Raw genomic sequence first — 25,221 nt, 5'->3', positions numbered from 1 at the left:
TCATTTAAATTCAGACGAAATTGTTTCAAAACATGGAAATGAAGTGATGGCCTTGCCTTTATGTCTGAGGCTGAGAAACCAAACACAGCAATCTAATTAGATGCCTGTTTACATTAGAATAGTATGTGAAACCTTCTCAAATTAAAAAACAAAAACAAAAAAAAACATAGAGGGGAGTAATGATATAAAACTATGACACAGAAGTCTGCAGGTTCAACAGCTTACTCAAATTTACACAACCTGAAACCTCCCAGTAGTGACTGAATAAAAGAAGACGTCAAATAAGACTCTTGTGCTGCAAGTAAAAATGTCAACAAAGCAAGCGAGTTTATAACTCACAGCATTTAGTGAAGTTGAACTGCTGCCCTGGTTCAAAAATCCTCACCTGAAGAGCCAATCTCTCCAAGTAGATGGGAGATGAGGGAGTTTCTATTTTCTTGCCTGGAGTAGAGTCGCATACACTGCAAAACTTGTTTCACCACGTTTTGTCACACATATCCAATGGACCCTCACCAGAAGTTGTTCAACGGGCCATCACTGATAATAAAAACTCACGTGCAAGAATACGAAGTCTACATCGTTTCAGGAGAAAGTTGTCAGGAAGAAGATTGGTTTGGAAATTCAAAGTTGCACTGTAATACCAAAACACATCCAAAGCCCTTTTCAGACTGCTTTTTTAGCTTAAGTGTTGTACCTAAGCTTAGCGGCCATTGTCTTTGTACATTCATATTGATTCTGTGAAAGGGTAATATTGGTGTCCCTGTATGAATTCACATTGCGCTTCAGCGTTGCGGAAGCACGGCACAGCAGGAGGTCTGTATTGTAAGACATGCACACACGCACACACACACACACACACACACACACACACACTGCTGAACAGTCTCGCCTCTGTTACTACGTACTAGGATGGTACATTCAGATTGGAGGCCGAATGTCACAGGGGCGTAGATATTACAGCTGTCTGATCAGGGCTTATGACTCTCAATAAGCCTGTCATCAACAATATCCAATCACAGATGTCAAAATTAAGGTTATTCCACTATTTGCAGTGTTAAAGGTCCCATATTATGCCCTTTTTGGAATTCATGTATGTCTACTAAAGTACATTCAAAATCGCTAAGTTCGAAAAAAGTGTCTGTTTTCATGTACTGCCGCTCCATGCAGCGCGTCTCATCTGCCTGTGTTTGCAACGCTCTGAATCCCCCACGTTCAGGGTCCCCACGTGTGCCTATAATCTGATCTGATTGGCCAGCCGTTCCGCTCTGTTGTACTTGGTCAGTCACTCAGTACAGATGTCACATGTGCAGCACGAGCTTGGTCTTGCTACAACGAGCCAATGGGCTTGGATCAGTGATATCACACTGGCAAATTTCATTCGAAGGGGGCTTGGGGCTGAGCGTTTCATGTAGATGCTCCTACAGCAAACATGAGGACATAGGAGAAGAGGCGTTTCCGCGGACTTGAAGTTTTGCACATAGGTTTTCCCTTTTCATGCACAAGACGCCTGGATAAAGAGTCTACAAAACCAGAAAAAGCAGAATATGGGACCTTTGGGATAAGACGTAAAAACATAAGGAATCACTTCAGTTGAATAAAATAGAGAGTACTTTCTTTATCATTCTTAAGTTAATGAATGAATTAAATACATATATTGTGATCTAAGAATAGTATTAACAGTTTTTATAAATGGTGGATTTCTGTTTTTATGAAAAGGAAAACATACTGCAACCACTGAAATTATTATCATTACTATATTTCTAATCAAAATGGCATTTTTTCACTCAATAAGTCACGAACAGTAATTTGCTGAACCAGACATTTAGGTGAAATCAAGTCTGGCCCTTTAGATTTTTGGGAGGTACATAAGTTCCCATAATAATTACGAGTTGTTCAATGGGTTTCTGTTTCATAGTGTAATGATGTTATGATTGTTGACATCCATTTATTCTATTTACTGCAAGTCTATAGGCAGCAGCTGCTCAAGTTAACTAAAACTTCATTTCACACACACCTAGCCCTTTTCAGAGTGCTATTTAACAAAGCTCCTTTAATCATTATGCCTGTACTTTCACATTGATTCCACAACACTATATTGACATCCCAGTCTGTGAATTCACATGGCGTTTCGGCGTTGGCATGTAGAGAAACAGCTCCAGATAAACACACACTCTGGACAGACACACACTTTCACAGCCTTGTTGACTCTCCACTGATCTCGTCTCGCTCCTGGAACGTCTCTGGCACTAACCCACCGATGGCAGTACAGAGGTGGGAACACTTCGTTCCTTTATATTACGCCTCTGTGACCATCATACTGAAGGAGAGACATCGCAAGTGTTTAAATACTGTGCTTTGAGCGCGTCTGAAAAGTGCTTTAAAAACCGAGATGAAGAGCTACCCCCATTACATAATGAAATCGACATTATTGTTATTCATTGACACCTCTAAGACTTAAACAAATGCAGACCTTTCCAATTGAAAAGGACAGCTTGGCGTTTATCAGTCATTCTGTGGAGAGCTAATTGTGGGCATCATTTGAGTCCAAGACAAACCTCCCTTATAGGACGATAAAACATAAGATACAGTACAGTATGGTAATAAGATCCAAAAGAGTCATTCAAATGTAGTATGCTACACAACATGTCAACAGTGACAACTGTGAAATCAATCCACGTTTGTGAGTCATTATCATGCTGTTCAAATCTCTGAAAGCCAAGAAGGGAGACTCCCAGGTCATGCAGACCTGACACACATCACAAAAACACTCTCACACATGCAGCACAGATCACACTAACACACACATGCACACAGCTAAAGGCGGTGCTGCTCATCGCTGGGTCTCTCAACTGAAGCGGTAGCTCTCTCAAAAACGTCACAAGATTACAAAGTAGTCTGTTAGCCAGTCTGCTCACTGATCCCACAGCTTACTACTAGATGACGTTCAAGAAACTAAGCTCAGGAAAAAAGGAAAAGATCATTAGATGGAAGATGGAAGATGAAAGAGATGAGAGAAAGAGAGAAAGAGATGGATATTGTATAGGGGGAAGACAGCAGTCTAATGTTGTTTGTCTGTTTATCGACGAGTGCAAGAGGGAAAGAAGGAGAGGCAGGGGGAAAAACGAGAGCTCTTTGGTTGGCACTTGACTGAAGTGTGTACTGCTCTGCGTATGGAAGTGAGCCGATGAAGACTACGGTTACCCACAGTGAGGGAGGGGAGGAGCCGGAGCCGGTTAGAGAGCTTAATATTCCACGCACATACTGTTGCTCCACTATAGCAAGAGTTTAAAAATAGACGGTAGCAGACTTGTGGATTGAAGAGGGGGGGGTCTGCAGGCGCCTTGAGTACAATGATGAAAATCCAGAGCGATCTGGATGATGACGATAATCGAGTTAGCCTAGTCTTTTGTCTTTTACAGTTAAAAAAGAACAAGGGCGTTTATTTTTTGTAGAATTGTTACATTGTCTTTTTTCCAGTTCCAAGTAAGAATAAAAATCCATATCGTATTGCATCATAGTGGACGGATTGCTGCTTTCGCCACTCTTATTATGTTAAAGCGACCACAACTCTGAGTTGAACGTGTCATCTTATCAGTTATCGTAATCTGCTTGTCAGGGTTAGTGAAGCCAGAAACCAAAATAATTAAGTGGCTTTGTAGCACAGGCTTCTGGATTCATATTTCATAGCTGAACATCAACTGCAGAGAGATGTGGTACAAAGTATGATAGATGGAGGACAAGAAGTGATGATTGAGCTGCATTACTTTTGTGCAAGTCCATTTTTTAAGAAAAAAGCCTCTCACTCTAACAAGAATAAAACTTCAAACAAGGACAAAACAATTAACTGAAGTGTTTACCAGACATTTATAAACTGCTCTTGGTAAATTCCAGAGAGCAGCCAAAGACATTTAACAAAAGCTGCAGATGCGTCTCTTCGCAAACATTGTGAAAATTGACAAGACAAGATACACTTTACATCAGGGTTTGTCGTGTGTTCATTGTGTTGCTCTTTGCAATTTTTCAACAGTGAATGGCAAGTCTTATTCACAACATGTGAAGGGCTGAGAGATTTGTTTTACATCTGTTTTCTCAGGACACAATTTCAGCAAAGGCTCAGCCACAAAAGGAAAGCTAATGTGTGCTGACAGGTGAGGTTAAATTTGACTTAGTATAAGGTTTTCTCTCTAGAGCTTTTAGAAATGTGTGCCTTTCTCACATCATCAAAGTTTGCCTTTTGAACACTGACAGTTTTCACTTTGAAGCAATAAAAAAAGACCAAAAAAAAAATAATCGAGCTTTGTTTTTCTTAACCAGTGGAAGCACCTAACAAAATATCATCATCTGCATGCATCAGTGAAGTACTCCATGGCCAGATGTTTAACATGCTAATTAGGTGACAAAACTGACTACAAGTCCTGAAGTAAGGTGTCAAGTTTTAATTGCAGAAGTTTTAATTACCCAGCATATGTTCCTGTTTCAAAATAAAAGGCTTCCGGTGTTTGACTACCATAAAGACAGAGTAAATTAAAACGCAGTGAGTCCTACAACTATTCTGTTTAAGCTGCAATAGGAGCTTGTTCACTTTGGTTTAGCACACCCAGGGAACAATGCAGTCCAGAGTAGGGCTGGAGAGGGGCGGACATTTTCCGGTAAATTTCCAGAAACTCTCCATGGGGAGTTATGCTTGGGTTCTGTTCACGAGACGGAGGAGTGCACAGTGCATGTAGGGGGCGTGGCCTCAACAGCCCTGCAGCAAGCAGTGTTTTAGGTGCATGTGATTGAGAAATAACATAGATATTCAAGTGTACTTGCATTAAATCTGGTTGTCTGAATCAAGATTATGCTCAAATATATTTTCCCCTATTTAGCCAGCCTTTTAAGGTCCAACCTTAAATTTTGTCGTAAATTCCCTTAAATTCACATTCTTTCCCATGGAAAGTTTCCACAGAATTCATAGAATTTTGCATCCCTAGTCCAGACATGTGTCTCTATAGAACAAAACATTCTCCAGTCTTTACTGGGGTGTTATCTGTTAAAATAAACTGAAGGAAATCAAATGGAAACTGAAAAATATTATTAAAGTTAAAAAAAAAGCCTGAATATGAGTAACACACAGCGGCAAGACAGAGAGAGAGATATGCTGACTCCACAGCTCAGGGACTTATGTGTGTCGGGTTTTGCTGGTTTCTTACTGTGAACATTGTGATTGGATGCAATAAAGCCTTTGTGATTTTATTAAATTTCAGATATTTATTTATGAAAAAGCTGAAACTGAAATATCTCTGGCACATAAACTTAAGAGATGTTTTGATGTGCTCTTGAAGAGTGCCTTCACTACTCTGATGATTCAAGCGCTTTATGTTTGTTACCTTGAAGCTCTTGAACATGAAGGTCCATGAGTAATGGGACTCTGATGAATGTAATCTTACACATCTCTCTGTATTAAGTTTCTTAACCTAAAAACAGTTCTGCACATAACCTTTCCAAAAATATGAAGCAATGCGTCATAACCAACATGCAGCAAGATAGCAGCCCTGAACAAGGAGTTACAATGAATCCCATCTCATAGTCCTTCAGAAAATCCATCACAATAGTTAGGAAAATTAGTTTTAGTAAACCCAGTTTTAGTCTTTTTTTATTGAAATCTAACATTCTGACTGAGGGCTGTCTTCAATATGTCAATGTCCTTGTCCAATAGTTTACACCCTAGTTTAATAATATATACAAATATGTTACTTGCAGAAGAGCCTGTGTCCACTAATAGCAGTTAGTAGTTATAAAATCATGGCATTTTACTGCTTTGAGCATCTAGCATCCTCTAGCAACAGCTGAATTTTGTGTCTGTACTCAAAGCGCTCTGTGAAAAGAACACCAAGCTTGTAAATGTCACTTATCCCTCACTCATCAATTCAAACCAGTAAGTGGTAAGATTTCAACTTAGTCGACAATAATGGCGAAAGTGAAAACAGTCCTTTTCGTGGCACTGTACGTCATGCACCCAGACCTGTTTTATTTGTCTGATACAACATGCAGGTCTACGGCTTCAGCAAATAGTAAGCTTACAGAACAATTAAAACAGATTACAGACTTCATGGGCAGTGAGAACACTTTCATGAGGGCTGGTGAGAAGCGCTCTGAAATTGAGGTTTGTAGCGTGCCAGCACAAAAAAAAAAAAAAAAGCAGTTACAGCAGTGGACACAGGCCCTAAAACAACTTCCTCGGCTAATGATTACAAAAATAATGATTCCAAAACATTCTGATATTTCAGATAGCCTGTCAGTGAACAGGTGTGAAAAGTAAGCATGAACTAAATAAAACATGTGAGTGAGGTTTTCCTTTGCTCTTACGAGATGACTTCATCCCACTTCACAGAGCAAACAGCCACACATTCCCCTGAGAAGAAAAACAAGACAACTACTATATACACACACAGAGCACAGACCACAACAAGGGTTTAGATTGACCACACAGTTAGTTACTCTACTGTGATCCTAATGTATGAACTACACATGCACGTTTCCTGCTTTCAAAACTTGGAGGAGGCCTCATTTGCTTAATTTCTTATTGCCCTTGTCAGCATTTGACTGGTGTTTGTTTTTTGTTTTTTTAATGGAGAACGAATGTTTCCAAGTACAGCACCTGGTGAATTTTTCATTTCTAACCTCAATTACAGCTATTAGCTGATATTGTGGCGGCACTGTATTGTAATTATTCAAGTGCACCAGGACAAATGCTGCCAAACAACTAAAGAGGAAGAAAGTGAAGGGAGAGGAAGATAATGCGTTTTCCAAGAAAGCGTTTGTGTGTTTTTTTGCTTTATGCTGCTAGGCATGCCCTTAATATTAAGCTAGCAATGTGCTCTCAGCCCAGCGGAGGGTTGGTTACTCTGAGACGGGCTTCATGATGATTAAATGTGCTGTATTTGTTTCTGGCACTGTCAGAGTTTTAAACATAGAAGTATTATTGATTTAATATTCAGCGCTTCACATGTTGGTTACATTAGTGGCGTGTGTTTAAAAAGCTTCTAAATGCTGACGTATTGTAGACGTACAATACAAGAAAAAACATTCATAATAAATAAATTAAACCAAGTTCAAATTTGTTATTGTTGTCACAAATATCATTCACACTGAGGCATGAAGAGAGTCAATCTTCTTTTGACAAAACTAATGGGAAAAAGAGTTACAGTGTTTGATGCTCAAAATGTCTGGGAGAGAGGGGACCCCAGAACCAAGACCTCCGACCCCAGAACCAAGACCCCTGACCCAGAGGCTTCATTCAATCCAACATATTTGATTGTGCATGGAAATGAGCACATTAGCTTTTATGTTATATTTATTTTAATTCTTTACAGGGTACAATGGTTTATATAATAAATTAGTTTTAATGATATTGTCCTTTCTTCAATTACACAATCATTAGAAGTCCTAATGTTGAGCTAGCATGCACATGTACAATGTAGGAAAGGTAATAGTGTAGCAGTGTCAGACATCACTGCACACACCCGGGGATGAAGCCCTGTTTTTACACACTACCACCCCAAAAACATTTCAGTCAAAGCATGGCAGAAACAGATTTTTTATGACTATCATAGAATTGAAATCTCTAAAACTTATAGTGTTGGTAAATCTCTGCTTATTCTCATGTCCAAACATTTGTGCATGACGCACTGTTACCCTTGTGAGAGCCCTGGGGTCATTATGGTGTGATGTCTCCATTTCCTCTTTAATTTTTTAATGTACACTTCCCTCTTATATACACTCTCTCTCAACCACACACACACCCACCCATGCACGCGCGCACACACACACACACACACACACACACACACACAGAGGATAGTGTGTCCGTAATGTGCCGAGCCAGCAAGCAGTCCTACAGGACGTCAGCATTAGTTTGTAATTAAAGCTTTTTTGCCTTTTCTTTAGAAAGCAACAAACTCATACCTGCCTGACCCCGGCAACAACATCAAATTTATACATGAATTTACATCATGCTAATCCAATAGCACGACTGAATCTCACAAAAACCCAAGCAAACGAACAACAGGAAACAAATACACACAGTAACAATTAAAAGCACCTCATGAAAACATCATTAGTATGGTGATTAAAAAGCAACCACTGAAGCCACAAGGAGGTGGTCATGAATAAGACATGAGGCCCATGTCTGAGCAAAAATCACAGCCGAATGATTTCCAAGTTCAGCGCAGCAGACAGAATCCAAGCTGTGCCTGAGCTCCTCCTCTCCACTGACGTCCTCTGCATTTCCTAGTAACTAAGCGCTGTCTTCCTCTTTCATGTTTGGCATGAAAGAACAGAGGGAAGGGAACAGAGGAAGAGGAGACGCGAAGAAGACTCCAGCAAGAACAAGAAATTGCTCTCATTTCTGTAAAGCCTCTAAGATTTCTATGCTGAAAGCCTGTATGCTGGGGTGAGGAGGATTTCTCTGCCAGTCTGATATCACGTAGCGCTAAGAGGCTAATGTACATTCATTCTGCTAATCTTCAGAGCCTCACTGCAGCTCTCTGAAGACACAGTGTACCTCGAACACCTCAATGCAGCCGGGCCAAATGTTGAGAATGGAGTAATGATACATACCAAATGAGAGGTGTATGTAAAGGTGTTAGAAACAGAGACAGACAGAGGACATAACAAATGAAGAAACTGTTAATCCATTTACAAACCATTTTCCCCCCTGAGCCTCTTTAGTCCAGTGTTAGCCATACTACATAATCCTCAGAGCTGAAACTGCTCCCATACATGCATGGCGAGGTGAATTAGTTTGGCTTTTTTACAATCTGGCAGCTGCTCAGTCTCCCACATGAAACCACATTCTCCTTGATGCCTCCCTAATATGACAGTAATTATGTTTCAGCTTCATAAAAGCAGCCGTACAGGGAACAGATTAACAATATGTGGTGCAGGAAATCTGCATCACAGATTATTAATTGAAGTGATGCAGCAAAGGATGACTCTGCTTTTCACCTTTTCTTCTATAAATGTGTCTTGATTGCCTTTTTAGTGAGTTTACACTGAGTAGCTTTGTAATGTGTCAGCAGGGATTCATACAGTAAACACTCATCTTCAATGCCTCCCAACATGAAGCAGATTTCTTACACTCACACTTTTAATTCTAAATCTCCCTGAAAGGCCCCTGCAGATGGCCCCTGAGAGATGAAATACATTACTGCAAAGTGGAGGCACAGAATATGGACATTAGACATAACTTGTTGGCTTCAATGTGAGCTACATGCATCTGTGTTGACAAAGACTGTAAAATGTATGCTTGAAAAGAAGTCAGTTCAAATACTAAATAGAGGGATAACACTGAGGCTGAGCAAATTCTGACAATTTAATTGATCGTGTTCATCTTCACAGCGCACTTCAGGTTTGAATCAAGGAAACTGATACGATCACCTGGCCCCAGGTGTTCAAACGTAAATTGATTTCATTTGTCAGATTGGGTAGGTTGTTAAAAAAGGATTTCATGATTAGAAGATAATCCGATCTTTTCTGTATTCAGATTCAATTCCCACTTTTTGTTCTTTCAAACTTTGAGTAGGATTGGATAGCTTTAAATCAAAATTCAGGATTATTATTATCTGAGCAGAGGGCTGGATCCAGGCTTCATTAAAGGAATTCATTGTATTGTATTAAAAACTATTCGAATTTATCCAAAAAAAAAACGGAGAAAAAAAACCAAAACAATAAAAGACCTTGATATTTTAGACTTTTTTTGTATATGTTGCCTTTAAATTGCTAATTGCTACAGTGACATGGTGAACAGGATCAAGGTTCTTGGCTAAATAAAACCTAATTGGATTGTGTTTTAAGGCTAACAGTGGGTTTGCCTTTATGTTTAGAGACAGGACAGTGGATAGAGTCAGATATTGGAGATACAAAAAGAGTGGGGAATGATGGAGATGCTGTAGAGAAGCCAAAGGTCAGATTCAAAACCCATGCCGCCCACTTTAGAGGACTACAGCCTGTTCATGGGATGTGCTCGAACCACTAGGCCACCTGCGCCCCAAGGCTACATTTTGAAAGTGGAAAAAGCCTTCAGAATATAGACAGAAGTTTAGCCTCTTTGAGATGGTGGCCAGAAAATTTTGAAGCAAGTCAAAGTGGTTCAACAGAAAAAGTCAGTAGGAGTTATTGTCTGGGGAATATATAATATGTTTATCATTCACCCTTAGTGCTCTGTCATGTACAGCATGTCTTTGTTGTGTCGTCTTGCGGTGTCAGGTTCAGTCAGGGTAAACTCATTAATCTGTTTAGCTGCAGTGCTACTGACTGAGAAAAGAGAGAGACAAAGAGGGGGGCTGTGGAACAGAGCGGCCAGCCAGGAGAAAAGGCATGAAAAAATAAGCATGAGAGAGAGAGAGAGAGAGTGTGTAAAGGTACAGCATCTGTCTTTTATAGGCTCCTGTGGATGCTGTCCTGGCAGCTTCTCCTATCAGTGCAGCGTCTGCACCACTGAAGGCTGACCAATCAAACACCTTTAGAAAACTGTGCAGCAGAGGTAGCTGGGATGAAACACTCTCACTCTTGTCACACACACATTTGGAAAGCCAACAACACATCCACCACACCAGCATGATTTCTGCAGGAAAACCAGAAGATGGACAAAAAGTACATCCAAGGCTAAAAACTACTCTTTCTCACCTGACTTTAAATGGACTGCAGAATATTCTAGACAAGAACTCCGGTCACATGTATTTTTCATTCAGCGGAGGATATTGACTTCCTAATAAATACATCTTTTCTAAATATGTTATAACCTTGTTGGGATATTTATGCGATCACTGCATCTTACAGACACAGTAAGCTATGAAATAAAGTTTTAACATAATGTCATAGAAGTAAACGTAATATCATAATGTGTTTTCTAGGGATCTATTACATGAACTTTGGGAGCAAAGTATTTGGATTCAATGAGTTTGTTTTAATCTCCGAACAGTCAGTGTTTATGTTCCTGTAGTGACAGTATACAGTATATGTGAGGCCTTGACGGAGTGTCATCTTAAGCTTTGTAGGGAATTTTCTCACCATTTCTCCACATTATGGATTACCATATCATCAAGCTGGGCGCCTCATATCAGGAAGACGTGTCTCTCTCTTTTTTCAATAAGGCAGCATATAGCTGCCAGGGGAGGCTGACAAGCAGAAGCTCAATCAAAAGCCCATCCTGCTTTTATTCTGTTTTAAACATTTATAGACAGAAAAAAACAACACTGTATGCTTGGACCTTTAGACTGTTTCAATATCCAGATTTATCTACCAAGCATGAATGCTCTTTTTTTAGCATCAGTTTAAGGTTCGATCTGTGGCACCTTTAGTTGTGGTAAGAGCACGGTTGTGTTATCAGCTGCTGAGCTGATCCTCTGCAGCCGAGACTGTGAGTCCTGAAAAGACGTTGTGACAGCAGTCTCCAAGTAAACAAAGGCCACTCCTGCATGTTCTAGAGAAAGATTCAAACGTGTGTGCAGATTGACAGGTTTGTTAGTTGTCGACAGACGGCAACAGCTCTAAAAGTTCTGGCTGTCAGTTTTCACAGAATGAGCAGGAACCTTTAGATATTTTCGACTGATTATTTTGGGTTTAACAGATCTGAAAATGAGTTTTAAATAATAAGTAAATATACACTTACGTGCCCATTCATCATGAAAATTACTTTATAATTATATTAAAGTCTCAGGAGGCGGATACACACTACAGTGAATATGCAGAAATAAGCACGTTTGCAGTTCAAACTGATTATTATGTCAAGCATAAGAATTAAATTAAGTAGAACATAGCGTCTATTTGGATATCCTACCAACTTCATTATAATGTATTTCCTTTTAAGACATAAAGGATATGTTGCTATTAAGCAGACAATATTAGGTCACACTACACATCCTCTACAGCCCACAGTCAGTTCTGTAGGTTGTAAATAAAATCAAACACACAGGTTAATCATCTACATCTGAAGGCTAACAGTAACACTGTGTCTTTTTTGAAGGTAGCTTGTGCAGCTGTAGACACTGGAACACGTGTTTATCTATATATTGACTTGTGACCAGAGGCCCTTTTTAGTCTTTCTGGTTTCATATGCTACTACTGCTACTGCTAATACTGAAAGTAACCCATTCAGCTTTTGAAGTTGATGATTCAAATTGAAGGCCTTATCTAATTCATTATTGGACCCCAAAAGCACTGTTGTCAACTAAATGTCATTCATAACAAACTCATAACATTTGAAATACTTCAAACTATGACTTTCCAGACTCCCTTTGTTGACTTACGTTCATTCTAAGATCATGTACTTTTCCTCTGCAGGCATTATGAGAGTGAGATTTGTATTGGAGTGAAATTAAATGGTCAATCAATCTTTCTCTTCACTTGAATTTGCAAAACGATTCAATGAAGGTGCACGGCTAGCTGGTGGCAATGGCTCTGCACTTACAGGTAGAGTCATTCTCGAATCAGAGGCTGCAGATTATTCACCATTTTCATCCTGCTGCTGCCTGATGGCTTCAGGGATGAACTGTTGGAGAATTATATACAGTTGAAACAGCTCTACATTACAAATAATCACTTATTTATCTAAAGGTAGACTGTACCTCGATAAAGGTTCCCGCTATAAACAAAACAAACAGCACGGAGACATGCGGGATACGTCCTCTGCGTTCTATCGAAGCTATTTAAGCAGTCCAAATCCCCTGAGAGGGAAGTGAGTTCTAATTAATAAAGAAAGCATAGATTACAAAATTAGAAACATTAAAACATTTAGCAGAAACAGGAAAGAACAATATGTTGATCCGAATACTCCTGCGTTGCTCATCTGGACTAAAAGAATAAATTATAAAAGACATTCCAAAATTAGTGATTGGTTTCAGCCTGCTTTAGACAAATTTAAAAGCCTTTGGTCTAACTTGTAAATAAGATGCTGCCAAATCGAACCCTTGTTATTCTTTTAGCAAGGAGGTGAAGACAAAATAAGCAGGAAAAAAACAAGGCTTTGCATTTCTAAAAAAAACAACTAAATATGCTACATTTCCTCTTTCATATGTTTGCAGCACACACTGGAAGGTAAAAAAAAACAATATGAGTGCAGGGAGACCACTTTGGAGACAAGAGCAATCTATTTCAATAATGCATTCACAACGCAAAACAAGAGGAGCAGCTTCCAACTTCTGCATCTGCCTTCAAAGGAGCAGCCCTGATTTCATTAGTGGACTTCACAGTGTCTGACTCGGTGCCAGGTGATTGAACCACTTACTCTCGTCTCTCTCAATCAATGCTATTCTATCATCCGTCATGCATTCGATCTCTGATACGTCTTTGCTTCAGGCTAGAAATATTAATCGAGAGCAAACACTGTCTGCTTCGAAAAAAAATCTCTCCCAGACTGCTGTTTGAAACGATGAGTTGTGTGCACTTATATTTCCAGCAATCCATCTTGTATTAAAACCTTGTTCCACATAATGTAAACACAGTACAGACAAAAGTTTGATCTACATCCTCCAGTTCCGGCTATGATTGTGCATTTCAATCACACCTATTGCATGGTTCTATAATGACTTGTTCAATTACATTATTTGAAATACGCCGCAGTGGGCTGTTTATTTCTTACTCTTCAGCGTTATCTAATGAGATGCTGCTTCTTGGCAGTGCTGCAGCTGTGTACCCACAATCCATAACTTCATACTTCAAACCCATCCAGAAAATAACTGGCAAAATAAATACACCACGAAAAAAAAAAACCTTTCGTGAGGTTCTTGAATTATCAATTTCAAAATAAAATGTTATCTACCCAAAAGGCTAATTTGTAAGGTGTGATTGATTAGCTGGCGTTACATCTGATGTACAAAGTCACTTAAAATGTTTTAGAACTTAAATAACAAAACCCAGTAATTTCAATGGTGTTGTTTTTCAGTGCAGGGGGAGATATACCACAGTAATCTATTTCATATCAGTGCTAGCCTTTTTTAACCTAACATGGGCCCAGAAAAGACTTTTGAACTCTGCATGGATCAGTCCAGAAGTGCAGGGAGAGAAGGTCCTGCTCCAAACATGTTCATTTGATCAGCACTTTTATCTCACAGAACTGGCTCATATTGTCAGGACATACTGTATATAGTGTGGCTGCACGGTCTGTTACTTGATTAAAGATTCCAATTTTATTTACATTTTGTGACAGCCCCCAACATCATGGTTGAAAACAGCCTCCTTCTTATCCTCTCTCCTGCACCCTTCCAGGTATTTCCTTGCTGCCTGAAGCCTCCAATAGATCACCTAAGACTCTCCTTCAATCAACCTTCTGCTTAAAGGTCTTCCAGAAGTAACAGTCCCCAGAAATAAATCCTGAACTGAGGCATTAAGAGATTTGATTGTGTCCTGTATCTGCGAGAAGTATGTCAGTATCATTCATGGACAATTTGTGCTGAAGGAAAATGTGAAATCAATGAACATGAGTCTCTACTTACTTCCAAGGTCACAGAGTAATCAGCACCAATGTCATCAGAAGCAAAGGACATGTAGTGAGGTAACATAGGACAGTGTGGTAGTGGAATCTAATGAAGCTGGTACAGAAAATAAACCTGACACATTTGGTGGTCTGAGGATGGTTCATTGTCAACAAATGACCTACATGGCTTCATTTATACCTGTATTTATGGCAGCTGGGAAGTGCAAAACACAAAGGTAAAACACTTGTATAAAGCTGACAAATGTACATAAAAAAAAAAAAAGTGGCAAAACACTTTCACCCATCCCAATTTTTTTTACACACAACAGACTTGTGTTTCTCTGAAAGGAAATTGACTTAATGTTGTTAGTGATCCAGAAGGGATTCGAGCGGTCAAGACATTTGTTTTGGAGGACAGACTGTGTGAAATGTATTACACAGCGTTTATGGTGATCAGATTTTTTTTTTGTCTGTGTTGTTGTTTTCGTGTGGGCGGTCTCGGGATGTTTTGAAGGATATGGACCTGTCAAAAGCTGTGCCCAGTAACTTCTGGGTCACTTTAGGCATTGGTACATTTACCTTCCGTTAAGTTTTACAAGTTTGTGCATTTGTTTTAGCAATTGTTTTTGTAATTTAATTGTGTTAAGTTAATTTAACTGTGTGCTCTTTTCTCTTTGCTGTTGTAACATTGTACATTTCTCTGTCGTGGCATGAATAAAGCTTCATCTTATCTAGGGGTTTCAATCCGCAGCTGAATGGGGTTAGTTACTTCTGAGGATTAATTTACAGCAACCTCTTCCATCAGTCCATTTACCATCATATCTTAAAAATGTTTTCCACATTTTAATCAGCACTTCCTAGCCACCTTATTTGAGCTCATTTCACACTTGGATTTGTTTCCACTGATGAAGGTCATATCTGTGATATCAAGGTGAAAGCTAAGTGAGCTAAATGGAAAGTGTGACCGTTGCTGAGCCCCTCAAGGGCCCTGTATTCTGGACCACATCTCCAGGAAAGGGCAGCATCTTCCTGATCCTATTTTCATTCTTCTGTGACATCACGTAATGTCCTATATGAAAATCATTAATTATAATAATATTAACATAATCACCTGTGCTTATTTCGTTACAGAGGCTATTTTTGTAAAACATAAGAACATACCTCTGTAAATGTTTTGTTTTCGCGATCTAACACTGGGAAAAAAATGAAGATGCTGTAAACAACAGCTGATTTATGAAGCTAATGATCATATTTATGTTTATATTTGGAATATGTTCATCAAAAGCCTTTATACTGTAAAATAACAACATGGTTCAATTTTTCCCATAGTGGAAACAGTGAAAAATGTCAATCAAGCTAATCCCTCTACTCGGAACTCAGCATTCTGTCAATGCTGTTTTTAAAAAAGGGTTGAATCAGCACATCTTGACAGCTTTGAATCATGACTGGGCAAAATAGCTGCAAGTTCAAAAGTCAAAGAGAAACAAGTGCAGGCTGTGAACACAAGTCATCACAAAACGCATCATGTTTCCCTAAAACACTTGAAAAGCAGAGTGTTATAAAGTGATCTGCTTGAGAAAGATTAAAACCAAAAGTTAACTTTAATCAAAGAGAGTGCATTTCTTAACAAGTTGAAAGTTGTGGATAGGCTAAAAGGACTGCCTGAAAGTGTTGACTAGAACCATCTGACTGGCATGGACACTAAATATCACTTAATATATTTATATATATATATCTTAAATCCTAGTTAAACAACCATGGCCTTCACACTTGTTGCCATATATTCATTTGAGACAGACAGACAGCCCATTTCATCTCTCTCCACTTCAAGTGGTAAGACGCTGTAAGACTTGCTTTGCCGTCAAATCCTGGAAATGAACAGGTGGTGATGCTGTTTGTGTGCTGTCTTCTCTAATTCTCTAGCAGTGGAATCCCTTTGAGTAACAAGCATCAAACGCAGCTCAGGTGCAGGTTAGACTCTCAATGATGCAGACGCATGAGAGAGGGAACAGGGACACACAAACAACCCCCCCACCCCCCCTCCCACACACACACACACACACACACACACACGTACACACTGCATAAACAAATCAGGTAAAAGACATCAGTTATTCGCTCTATGCTTACAAACTCGCAGCATAGCCACTGACTCTTGTCATGTCACACCTTTAACTGCAAGTCAATACAGCTATTGATTTTCTAAGCCAAGTCAACGTGCCAGTGAAAAAGAAATGCTTTAAGCAAGTCTGTAAAGGAATCACTGAGTGAAAGATTGAGAATGAAACAGCACAAAGCAATGCCATCCACCACCATAAATTCTACCTTAGTCCTCACCACAGTAAGCAGACTCAGAAGTAAACATGGAGTATAGGATCAATGCTTCTCTGCCTCTGAATCCACAACAAAGACAAACTCATGACTCATTAGAGCTGAAACAAATTACCACAAGTTAGTCTTTGCTTTGATTGAAATATTTTCAACATTTAGCTTTTACATGTATTCTGGAGGGGGAACAAGAATGGTTGTTTTGTTCTCTACTGCGGCTGTCTTTAATGGTACGGGAGAGCTATTGCATATGTTTTGGTAACTCATGCCTAACAAACTAATAAAAACAAGATAGACTTGGAATATTAAATCCATTATTGCATCAAATAAACGTCAAAAGGCTTGAAATGTTTATGTTTTCTATATAAATTTGGATCAGTTTGGTCTTGCCAAAGGTGGGTCGCAGGAAAAAAATAGATTAAAATTGTTGTCTTCAGGTTCACAATCACAAAAAAAAGTCATAGGATCCAGTTAAATAACATTTTTTCATTTACATTTCAAATCTTTCTTTATTTGGCAGACTTTGTCACAAGATGTTCTTTTAGTGTTCATCCGTCATTGTATTTTTCCAGGGAGCAAATTACCTACTGAGATTTCCTTATCTCCAAAAAAGTGACATTGTGAAGAGACCCAAATGCCTAAAAGCTGTGTTGTGTTAAATATCTGTCTCTTATATGCTTTTGGTGGCAATATGTGAACTCTAACTTTAGATATACTGCAAACTTAGCCGACTTACTATAAATCCTTTAATCGTTCACCAACTTAGTAAAACATTACACTGGCTTGAGATGTAACTCTAAGAAAGTCATCAGCTGGAGATATTATAAAATCTGGCCAACAGCTGAGTTTTAAAAAAATAGCAAAAAAATACAAGTCCAATTTGATTTTATAATATATCCCGTTTACACATTTTCCCTTGTGATGTTCAAAAAAACCCCAAAGAAAAGTGATACTCCATGTTGTACCGAGGGGTCAATCTGAAGGGCAAACTGAGGTTGTGACATCTACTGTGTTACAGCATATCAGGATAAACCAACGAATAGGCGAATAGGAATCAGAACAATGTTAAGCCTCTGCTGATTATAGACCCAACCCTCTTGTGCCTCTGCCTTTCCAGAGATTCTCTATGAGCCCTCAAATCATTCTTGATCAGATTATACAGCTTTGTTTCATAATGCATCCAAATAAATGCATAAAGCTACCCTGATGATAACCAGGTATACAGTTTTTGGTTTAGTTTATGTGACATCATCTGCTTTAAATCCAAAATGTTCACTATTAGGCTAAATGAATTAAACGTGTGCACATACCACATACACTCTGCATAAAATAGACTACTTAACGTATCTGAAGAAACATTCCATTGATGGCAGACGTCTGGTCATAATCACAAATCGACACCCAAATGAATGCAATAGACTACAAAGAGATGACACCTGTATATTAAATCGGTAAGCGGCAAATTTGCAGGGAATGGGGGAGACCAGTCATTTAACCTGCTGACCACCCAGCATCTTACAACACGACCTCCACAACAAGGTGAATCGAGACAGGGGGCATTCTGGTCCCCACTGACCTGAATCGTGCAGGTGTACTCCGAGTCGTCCAGCAGCCTCACGGTGCAGTTGCATTCCCTGTCCAGACTCCTGATGCTGCTGCTCATCAGTCGGCTCAGCATCTTCTCGATCGTCTGTGTGTGGGACCGGGAGACTGAACATGCATGCAAGTTTGATCCTGTGTGACGTTAACAACGTCCCTGCTCTGTGCTCCAACACCTGGTCAACAGCGTCTGTATAAAGTGGCGGCGGTGGTGCATCGTTTCGCCCAGTCTGTCCCAGGTAAACATACACTGTGTGTTTGTTGAGTCAACGATGAATGGAAAGTACTGCTACTGCTGCTTTCTCTCTGGTCCGGTCAGACTGTCACCCCCTCACCACACCTTCTCCCCCCGTCTCCTTCCCGTTGCCATGCCGCTCTAATGCTGCTGGGCGGGCTCAGGATGGAGAATGGCGAGTCTGTCAGCCAACAGAGCAATGGCTGAGATGCTGCCTTCAAAGAATAAAACGACAGGGGCCGAAATTCCGATAGGCTAGTGTTGGTCGTGACTGTAGGCACATGGTTGGGAATAACAATTCAGTGGGTGGCTCAGGTATCACAGAGAAAAAAAAATAGTGCCAGGCAAACATATCTGAAATGATACATTTTGATAGTAAATATTGCTTATTAGCTTTATTTTAAAGTTAAAAATAAACTTAATTCCGATCATTTCATATATTTCCTGTCTTCATATTCTTCATAAATGGTTATGTCTTAATAAGACATCTGACTAGTAAAATATAAGCCATATTTCCCCATTTTACGACTTTTGTTGAACATACTTTTGGTTTTATCACGATATTTCCAACGGAACATAAAGGCAACACCACATTCAACCTCCACATGTTTGTTTCCTGTTCTGTAATCCGACTGTAAAATGTTTAACATATAGGTTTAACTTTTTTTTCCAAATTATTTTTATTTATTTATTTTTTTCAAATTTAGAAAAAAAACTGCATTGAACAATCTAGTCTAGCCCTATATACTTCAAATGGGAACAGGAGTAGTTTAGCTTGCTTTCGTTTAAAATGGAAACATTCAAATAAAGACGGGTCTGTAGTCAGGATGGATTTATTTATTTAGTTTAGTTTCACTTTCAGCTTCATAGTAACACTAAGAATAGGCTGATCCTTGCCCGTGTGGTCGTCTCCTTGTTTCAGCATCGCCACCATGTGGTTGGATTTTGAAAGTTCTCACCCGAAACATTTGACAGTCCTCCACAGACAAGATGTCAGATTACTCCAAACTCTTTACCCTAATCTTTAAAAGGCCGGTTCTACTTTTTTTTAATGTAACACCAGATTGGAACCAAAAAATGTAAGATTTGTGTCACATTTAAGATTTTCACAGCTATTTGTGGACAGTCACTGAGGTGAGAAAGAAACAAAGTGTCTTGTTGTTGTTTTTGTTATCACAATTAGAAAATAGCAGAAACGTTTTGGTGGCTCAATTTGTAATGTGTACCAGGAGATTTCTTGGTTAAATAAATAAGAAAACTAGTGTCATGTCTTTACCTGCGGAATGGTATATAGTGTAGTGTATAGTGAGAACAAAACAGATGCAGATAGGAGTGTTCTGTAGCAGAGCTGAGCACTGCCAACAACTGCAGGCGATATTGACAATGTCTGGATTGATGAAGATTTGTATTACTGTTTTATTTTATTTTTTAACTCTTTTTACAGTTCGAAACAACAGATGTCAAAAAATCTGTCAGAATATTGCCCTGGGAAAAAAACAACCTGGAATTGATCCAGGATTACAATGCACATCCTGAGAGTGCGCCATTCTTACAAAGAAGAGGCTCTTTGACCATTTTAAGGGATGCAATATGACGCTTTTTGCATCACATGAAGAAAACTTTCAAGCAAAGAAAAACACATTTTTCTCGTCTCAGGGCAAAATGAGGGTTGGATTCACGACCATTCAACACTACTACCATGTTTCTAATGATACACAGCTTCATGCAAATGGGTGAAGTATCCCTTTAAGGCTGGTTCACACGGCAGGATTTTAAAATTGTCGGCGGATTTCCCAGACCAGATATGTACAATGTCATTGACTTTTTCCTTTCCAAATTCTCTGTTGACTTTCACAGTAAAATTAAACACAAATGATCGATGTGACCCAGATAGAAGTTCATAGAAAAACCAAAGTTCATGAATGTTTTTTGTGACAAAGTAATAAGTACTGTAATCATACCATCACAGAGAAAAATAAGACTTGTAGAAATGATTGTTGACTCAAGACTGCCATGTAATACATACATTTACAATTCTATGTAAAATTTGACCACAACATGATTTTTTTTTTTTTAGTGGAATTTTTCCTTTTTCAGACAACAGTATTAGAGATTGATAAATAGAGAGATAGAAAGACAGGAAAGGCAAGTGAGAGAGGGGATGACATGAAAGCTAAAGTTACCATGAGGGGCAGGGTAGCCAATGCACAAGTACTTTGTTGTAGCCATAGGGAAGAGGGTAAAAGACAAAAAATAAATCATACTTTTATTTCATAATTAAATCAAATCAAATACCAATAATACATCAAATCAGGTACAAAATAAACAACAAATCAACCTCAGAAGAGCAAAGTATCCTGTTGTTTTAGTGTCTCTTTATTCCTGTGAAATCTTGAACAACAGCTGTGATCTTGTGAACATTTAAGCCCAGCTGCTCATGGCTGCACTCTGATGCGTTTATGTTCCAGAAAAAGGACCCAGTAGGGCAAAACCCCAGCTGAGATGGTACACTGCACACACGGAGTGTGTGGAATCCACCAGTTAAGTGGTCATCTCCAAACATCTGAAGGGCCAGGATGCCTGAAGGCAAACTGTCAAAACCAGCATGCCAGTCTTCAGCGGGGCTGGTTGCTCTGCCACCGAGGACCTTATACCTCCAACCTCCCGATGGTACGAAGCCCAAATGACCAGTGTCAAGTCTCTGGGAGTGGGTTAGCAATGTTAGCCCTGCACCTTGTGGTAACTCCAGGCATCCCAGGGCTGACCACACAGAACCTTGCTCAGTTCTCTCAGATTTTCCTTTAATAACTCATCTATTTTCATTGTATTCAGCAAAGAGATGTTCATAAATAGGGGTGTGCCTGAGTTGACATAAAGTTTAACAGTACTTTATATTATTTGTTAATTTTGGCAATCCCAAAGAACAAAGCAGTGGCTTTTATCTTGTTGCTGATCCTGCCCTGTAAATGTGTAAGAAGTGTTTTCTGATCAAAAATCACATCCTGGTGGTTCTTTTGGCAACATGCTGTAAATACAGTAGTTTTGTGCACAGCTGCACATCTACCTGGCAGCATGTTAACAGGCTCTTATTTTGATGTTAGTATTTAGAGACTATTTGAAGGTCTGGAAGTGTTTCAGGATGTCTTCAGTTATACAACATGTCACAAGAAATGCAGACTATTTTCACTCTTTATATATTGATCTACCAAAGACTGTACCAACCAGTGTTAAATCGAACTATACTAGATAACTTACAACCTCAGGAACAGTATTATTGCCATAAACACAATTACCAAGCTTTATTTTGATTTAAAATCCAATTAAAGTGTGTCCATTATTACTTAAACATGAAACGTTTTTCTGACCAAGTTAGACGAGTGAATATGGTTTTCAAATGAAAACAAGGTGGCACCAGTGTGTAAAAGGATTTGGGGAAAACAGGTGCACAAAGCAGATGGTGTCTGGTGTCACCGGTGTTCCCGCTAAGAACTGCAAACCTGTCACTCTATTCAATGAACACACTTGTTCAAACTGTTGGAGAAAACACCTATTTATTTTCTTTGTGAAATGAACCAAAAATGAATCTAACTCCTGTTTTTAAACACCTTAAGTTTCTCCACATGTTGGTTGATGGGAAAGTAGTGATGACCAGGAAGCTTTCTCAGTTCTCAAGTTAACAAGGTTTATTAACCAGTTGAATCAAGAATATAAGATACAGATTCTCCGGGTTCATTTTATGTTTCCCTGACAGCATACAGATCAGATGCTGGGTCAGTTTACAAAATCTTTCCTTCAATTTAAATGTTACAGAGGCATTATGGTAACAAAGGGCATTATGGCACCACTATAAAATATCGGACCTTTAAGGGCTTAACAAGTGTTGCCCGATTGGGCCGTTTTCCGCCCAATTGGGCTATTTTTGTTTACGTCAGATAGGGGAAAAATATTGGTCTGCTTTTGTCCACATTTGGTGATTTTTTAATGTGAAAACAGCTCGCTCTGTCTTTAATAAATAAATAGCTTTTAAATACATAAATAATTGACAATTGCATGATGCATAATTAAGATTTAAATTGTTTTTCATGTAGTCCTAATACAGGTCATTTGTGATGTAAATAATATATTAATGTATTAGTTCTACACAGCTTAAAAGTACACATTTTTACGTGCAGTCTGCATTTTTTTTTTACTAATCTAGGCCTGGCTGCCAGAGGTTTATTTTGCAATTTGTGTCATGGTTGATTTACTGCACTCTTGTTGGTTGCAATTGGCAAAACACCTATTTATCTGTCATTTATATGAGTTTTATTTGATGCAGAAATGAAGCTCTGCGTGTGTTTTCTATTGCATGTGTTATGATTCTACGGGTTTACGCAGGTGTCTGGCAACTTTATGGTTTGCGCTGTTTATTATTGGAATGGGCACTTTCTAAGATGTGATTGGACTGTAAAATGTCAATCTCATCTGGCAACACTGCTTGTGGGGATGTACAGCAATCAAGAAAGTACTAAAATTAGCATGTTGACACAACTGTGTCACTTTAAAGCAAATGTTTAGATCCATATTACGAGCTCAAAAATGCAACTCATCTGCCGTGACATTGTCTCGCAATGCCGTGACCCGGATTCGAACCGGGGTTGCTGCGGCCACAACGCAGAGTACTAACCACTATACGATCACGGCGAGCTACGATGAGCTGCTGGCATCCGTCGAGTTAAATTTTAGTATTATTAACGCACTACCTCCAGGGAACTGCGTTAGTTTGATTGAAAGTCAGTATGTCCAAACCTCAATATTACAGTATATTGTCCAAACGTAGATCACAATAAACCAAAAAAAAAGACATCATACACAAAGACACAATGTGCTGGTTTAATCAAATGAGACCGTTACACAAGGTCAACCTGGCAAACTCAGCATATGGTGGTCCGCGTTTTCTTGTCCATGTCGAAAAACAAACAAAATAACTCGTCTGTTTCATTTCTGCCATTATCCTAAATATACCTACTTACAAAAGCCGTACGGTCTTGTACATGCTCTTAATGTAGAAATAAAGATCGCATAGCCTTGTAAACTATCCCATGGGATACTTGTGTCCAATATTCACAGTGTATCACTTTTCACACCATTAGAACAAAACAAATGATTAAAAATGCAACTCATCTGCCGTGACATTGTCTCGCAATGCCGTGACCCGGATTCGAACCGGGGTTGCTGCGGCCACAACGCAGAGTACTAACCACTATACGATCACGGCGAGCTACGATGAGCTGCTGGTTAATGTGACGTCAAAATGCGGAGTGACTAACAAACTTTTTCAGTGGGCTAGTGTTTTGAGTAGCTCGCCGTGATCGTATTTGAGTGTGATTATAATGAGGCTGCCCGTCCAAACATTCTTATTGAGGCTTCAGTCTATTCTCCAAACTGTTGTAGAGGAACAAAACCTCTGAAAAGTAACGTAAAGAAATAAAACGTTTTTGTTTATAAGCTTCAGTCCGAGAGTGGATTTGAAACTTTACCGATAACCTGAAAGACTGACAAACCAAGGTGTGCACTGAATGCTCCTTTACACTTACGGAAGCTCTCTGCTCACATCCGTGTTTTTTTTTTTTTTTTTTTGCAAACTTAAATAAAGTCAAGAAGATCGATCCTGGGGGAACAAATAGGTTTTTTGAATCGTCAAATAAAAAATCACGATATTTTAAGAAATCGATTTTTTATCCCAGCTCTATTACCTTCCGCTGACACATTACTCACCCTGACTTCATACAGCAATGATGGCAAGGTCAGGCAGGATTACTTGTTTTGCAAATTTCAGCAACAAGCCAATTTAAAGTTCTTCACACAAGACATCAATGCATCACAACAAAGAGAAACAGAAATAGTCTTGAATTTCCCTCGGGATAAATAAAGTATTTATCTATCTATCTATCTATCTATCTATCTATCTATCTAGTCATATTTATATGTTAAACATCATCCACATTCTCTCATCCAGGAAGTTTAGCCTAATTCCCATGCACTCAAAAAATAACGCATGATTTAATTTTTATCTTTAAACAAAATGGCATGTCCAAAATTACATACTGCAAGGTAAAATGTTTATAGTGTAGCCTAACATGAGACTCCATACAAAAACATCAAACTTGTGTATTTAAGCTTCACTGTGCTTTTAAAATAGTAGTACAATTATTTTCAAAGAATAACTGATAACAAAAATAAAATGTAAAAACAAGGAGACAGCAAAGAGGGAAAGCTACTGTGCTGGCTGAATCCAGTAAGAGTTTACATAAAGTCAAGCTGTTAAACTCAGAGTGGTTTGGGTTCCCTTGTCCCTGTTTATAAAAAAACGTGTCTGCTTTTCCCCTTAATAGTCAATACTAATAAATGCCACAATCTGGGCTATTAAATGTAGAAATGAAACTAAAATAAGGCTTAACCTTGTAAACCTTGCGCTCAATTTGTCACAACACGAGAGTAATCAAGTAGTGATTCAAAATGCAACTCATCTGCCGTGACATTGTCTCGCAATGCCGTGACCCGGATTCGAACCGGGGTTGCTGCGGCCACAACGCAGAGTACTAACCACTATACGATCACGGCG

The 25,221-nt window shown here is 39.0% G+C and overlaps 1 protein-coding gene across 2 annotated transcripts in view; it reads right to left on the bottom strand.

Moving 5' to 3' along the window:
- LOC306820896 (FERM domain-containing protein 5-like) overlaps nt 1–18,763 on the bottom strand; it is a 73,093-nt gene extending 54,330 nt beyond the window's left edge. The window contains exon 1 of one of the 2 annotated variants that reach the window (XM_079338961.1): nt 18,360–18,763. In XM_079338961.1, the coding sequence (XP_079195087.1) occupies nt 18,360–18,461 (102 nt within the window). In that variant the 5' untranslated portion in view covers nt 18,462–18,763. Of the gene's footprint in view, nt 1–13,881; nt 13,895–18,359 lie in introns of those variants that run through there. The other variant, XM_079338962.1, reaches the window with a different exon arrangement.
- Nucleotides 18,764–25,221: the final 6,458 nt, after the last annotated feature.

This window comes from Symphodus melops (genome assembly GCF_947650265.1).
Source record: "Symphodus melops genome assembly, chromosome: 3".
NCBI lineage: Eukaryota > Metazoa > Chordata > Actinopteri > Labriformes > Labridae > Symphodus > Symphodus melops.
Note: the sequence above shows the minus strand (reverse complement) of the source record. Positions and strands in the feature narration are given on the sequence as shown.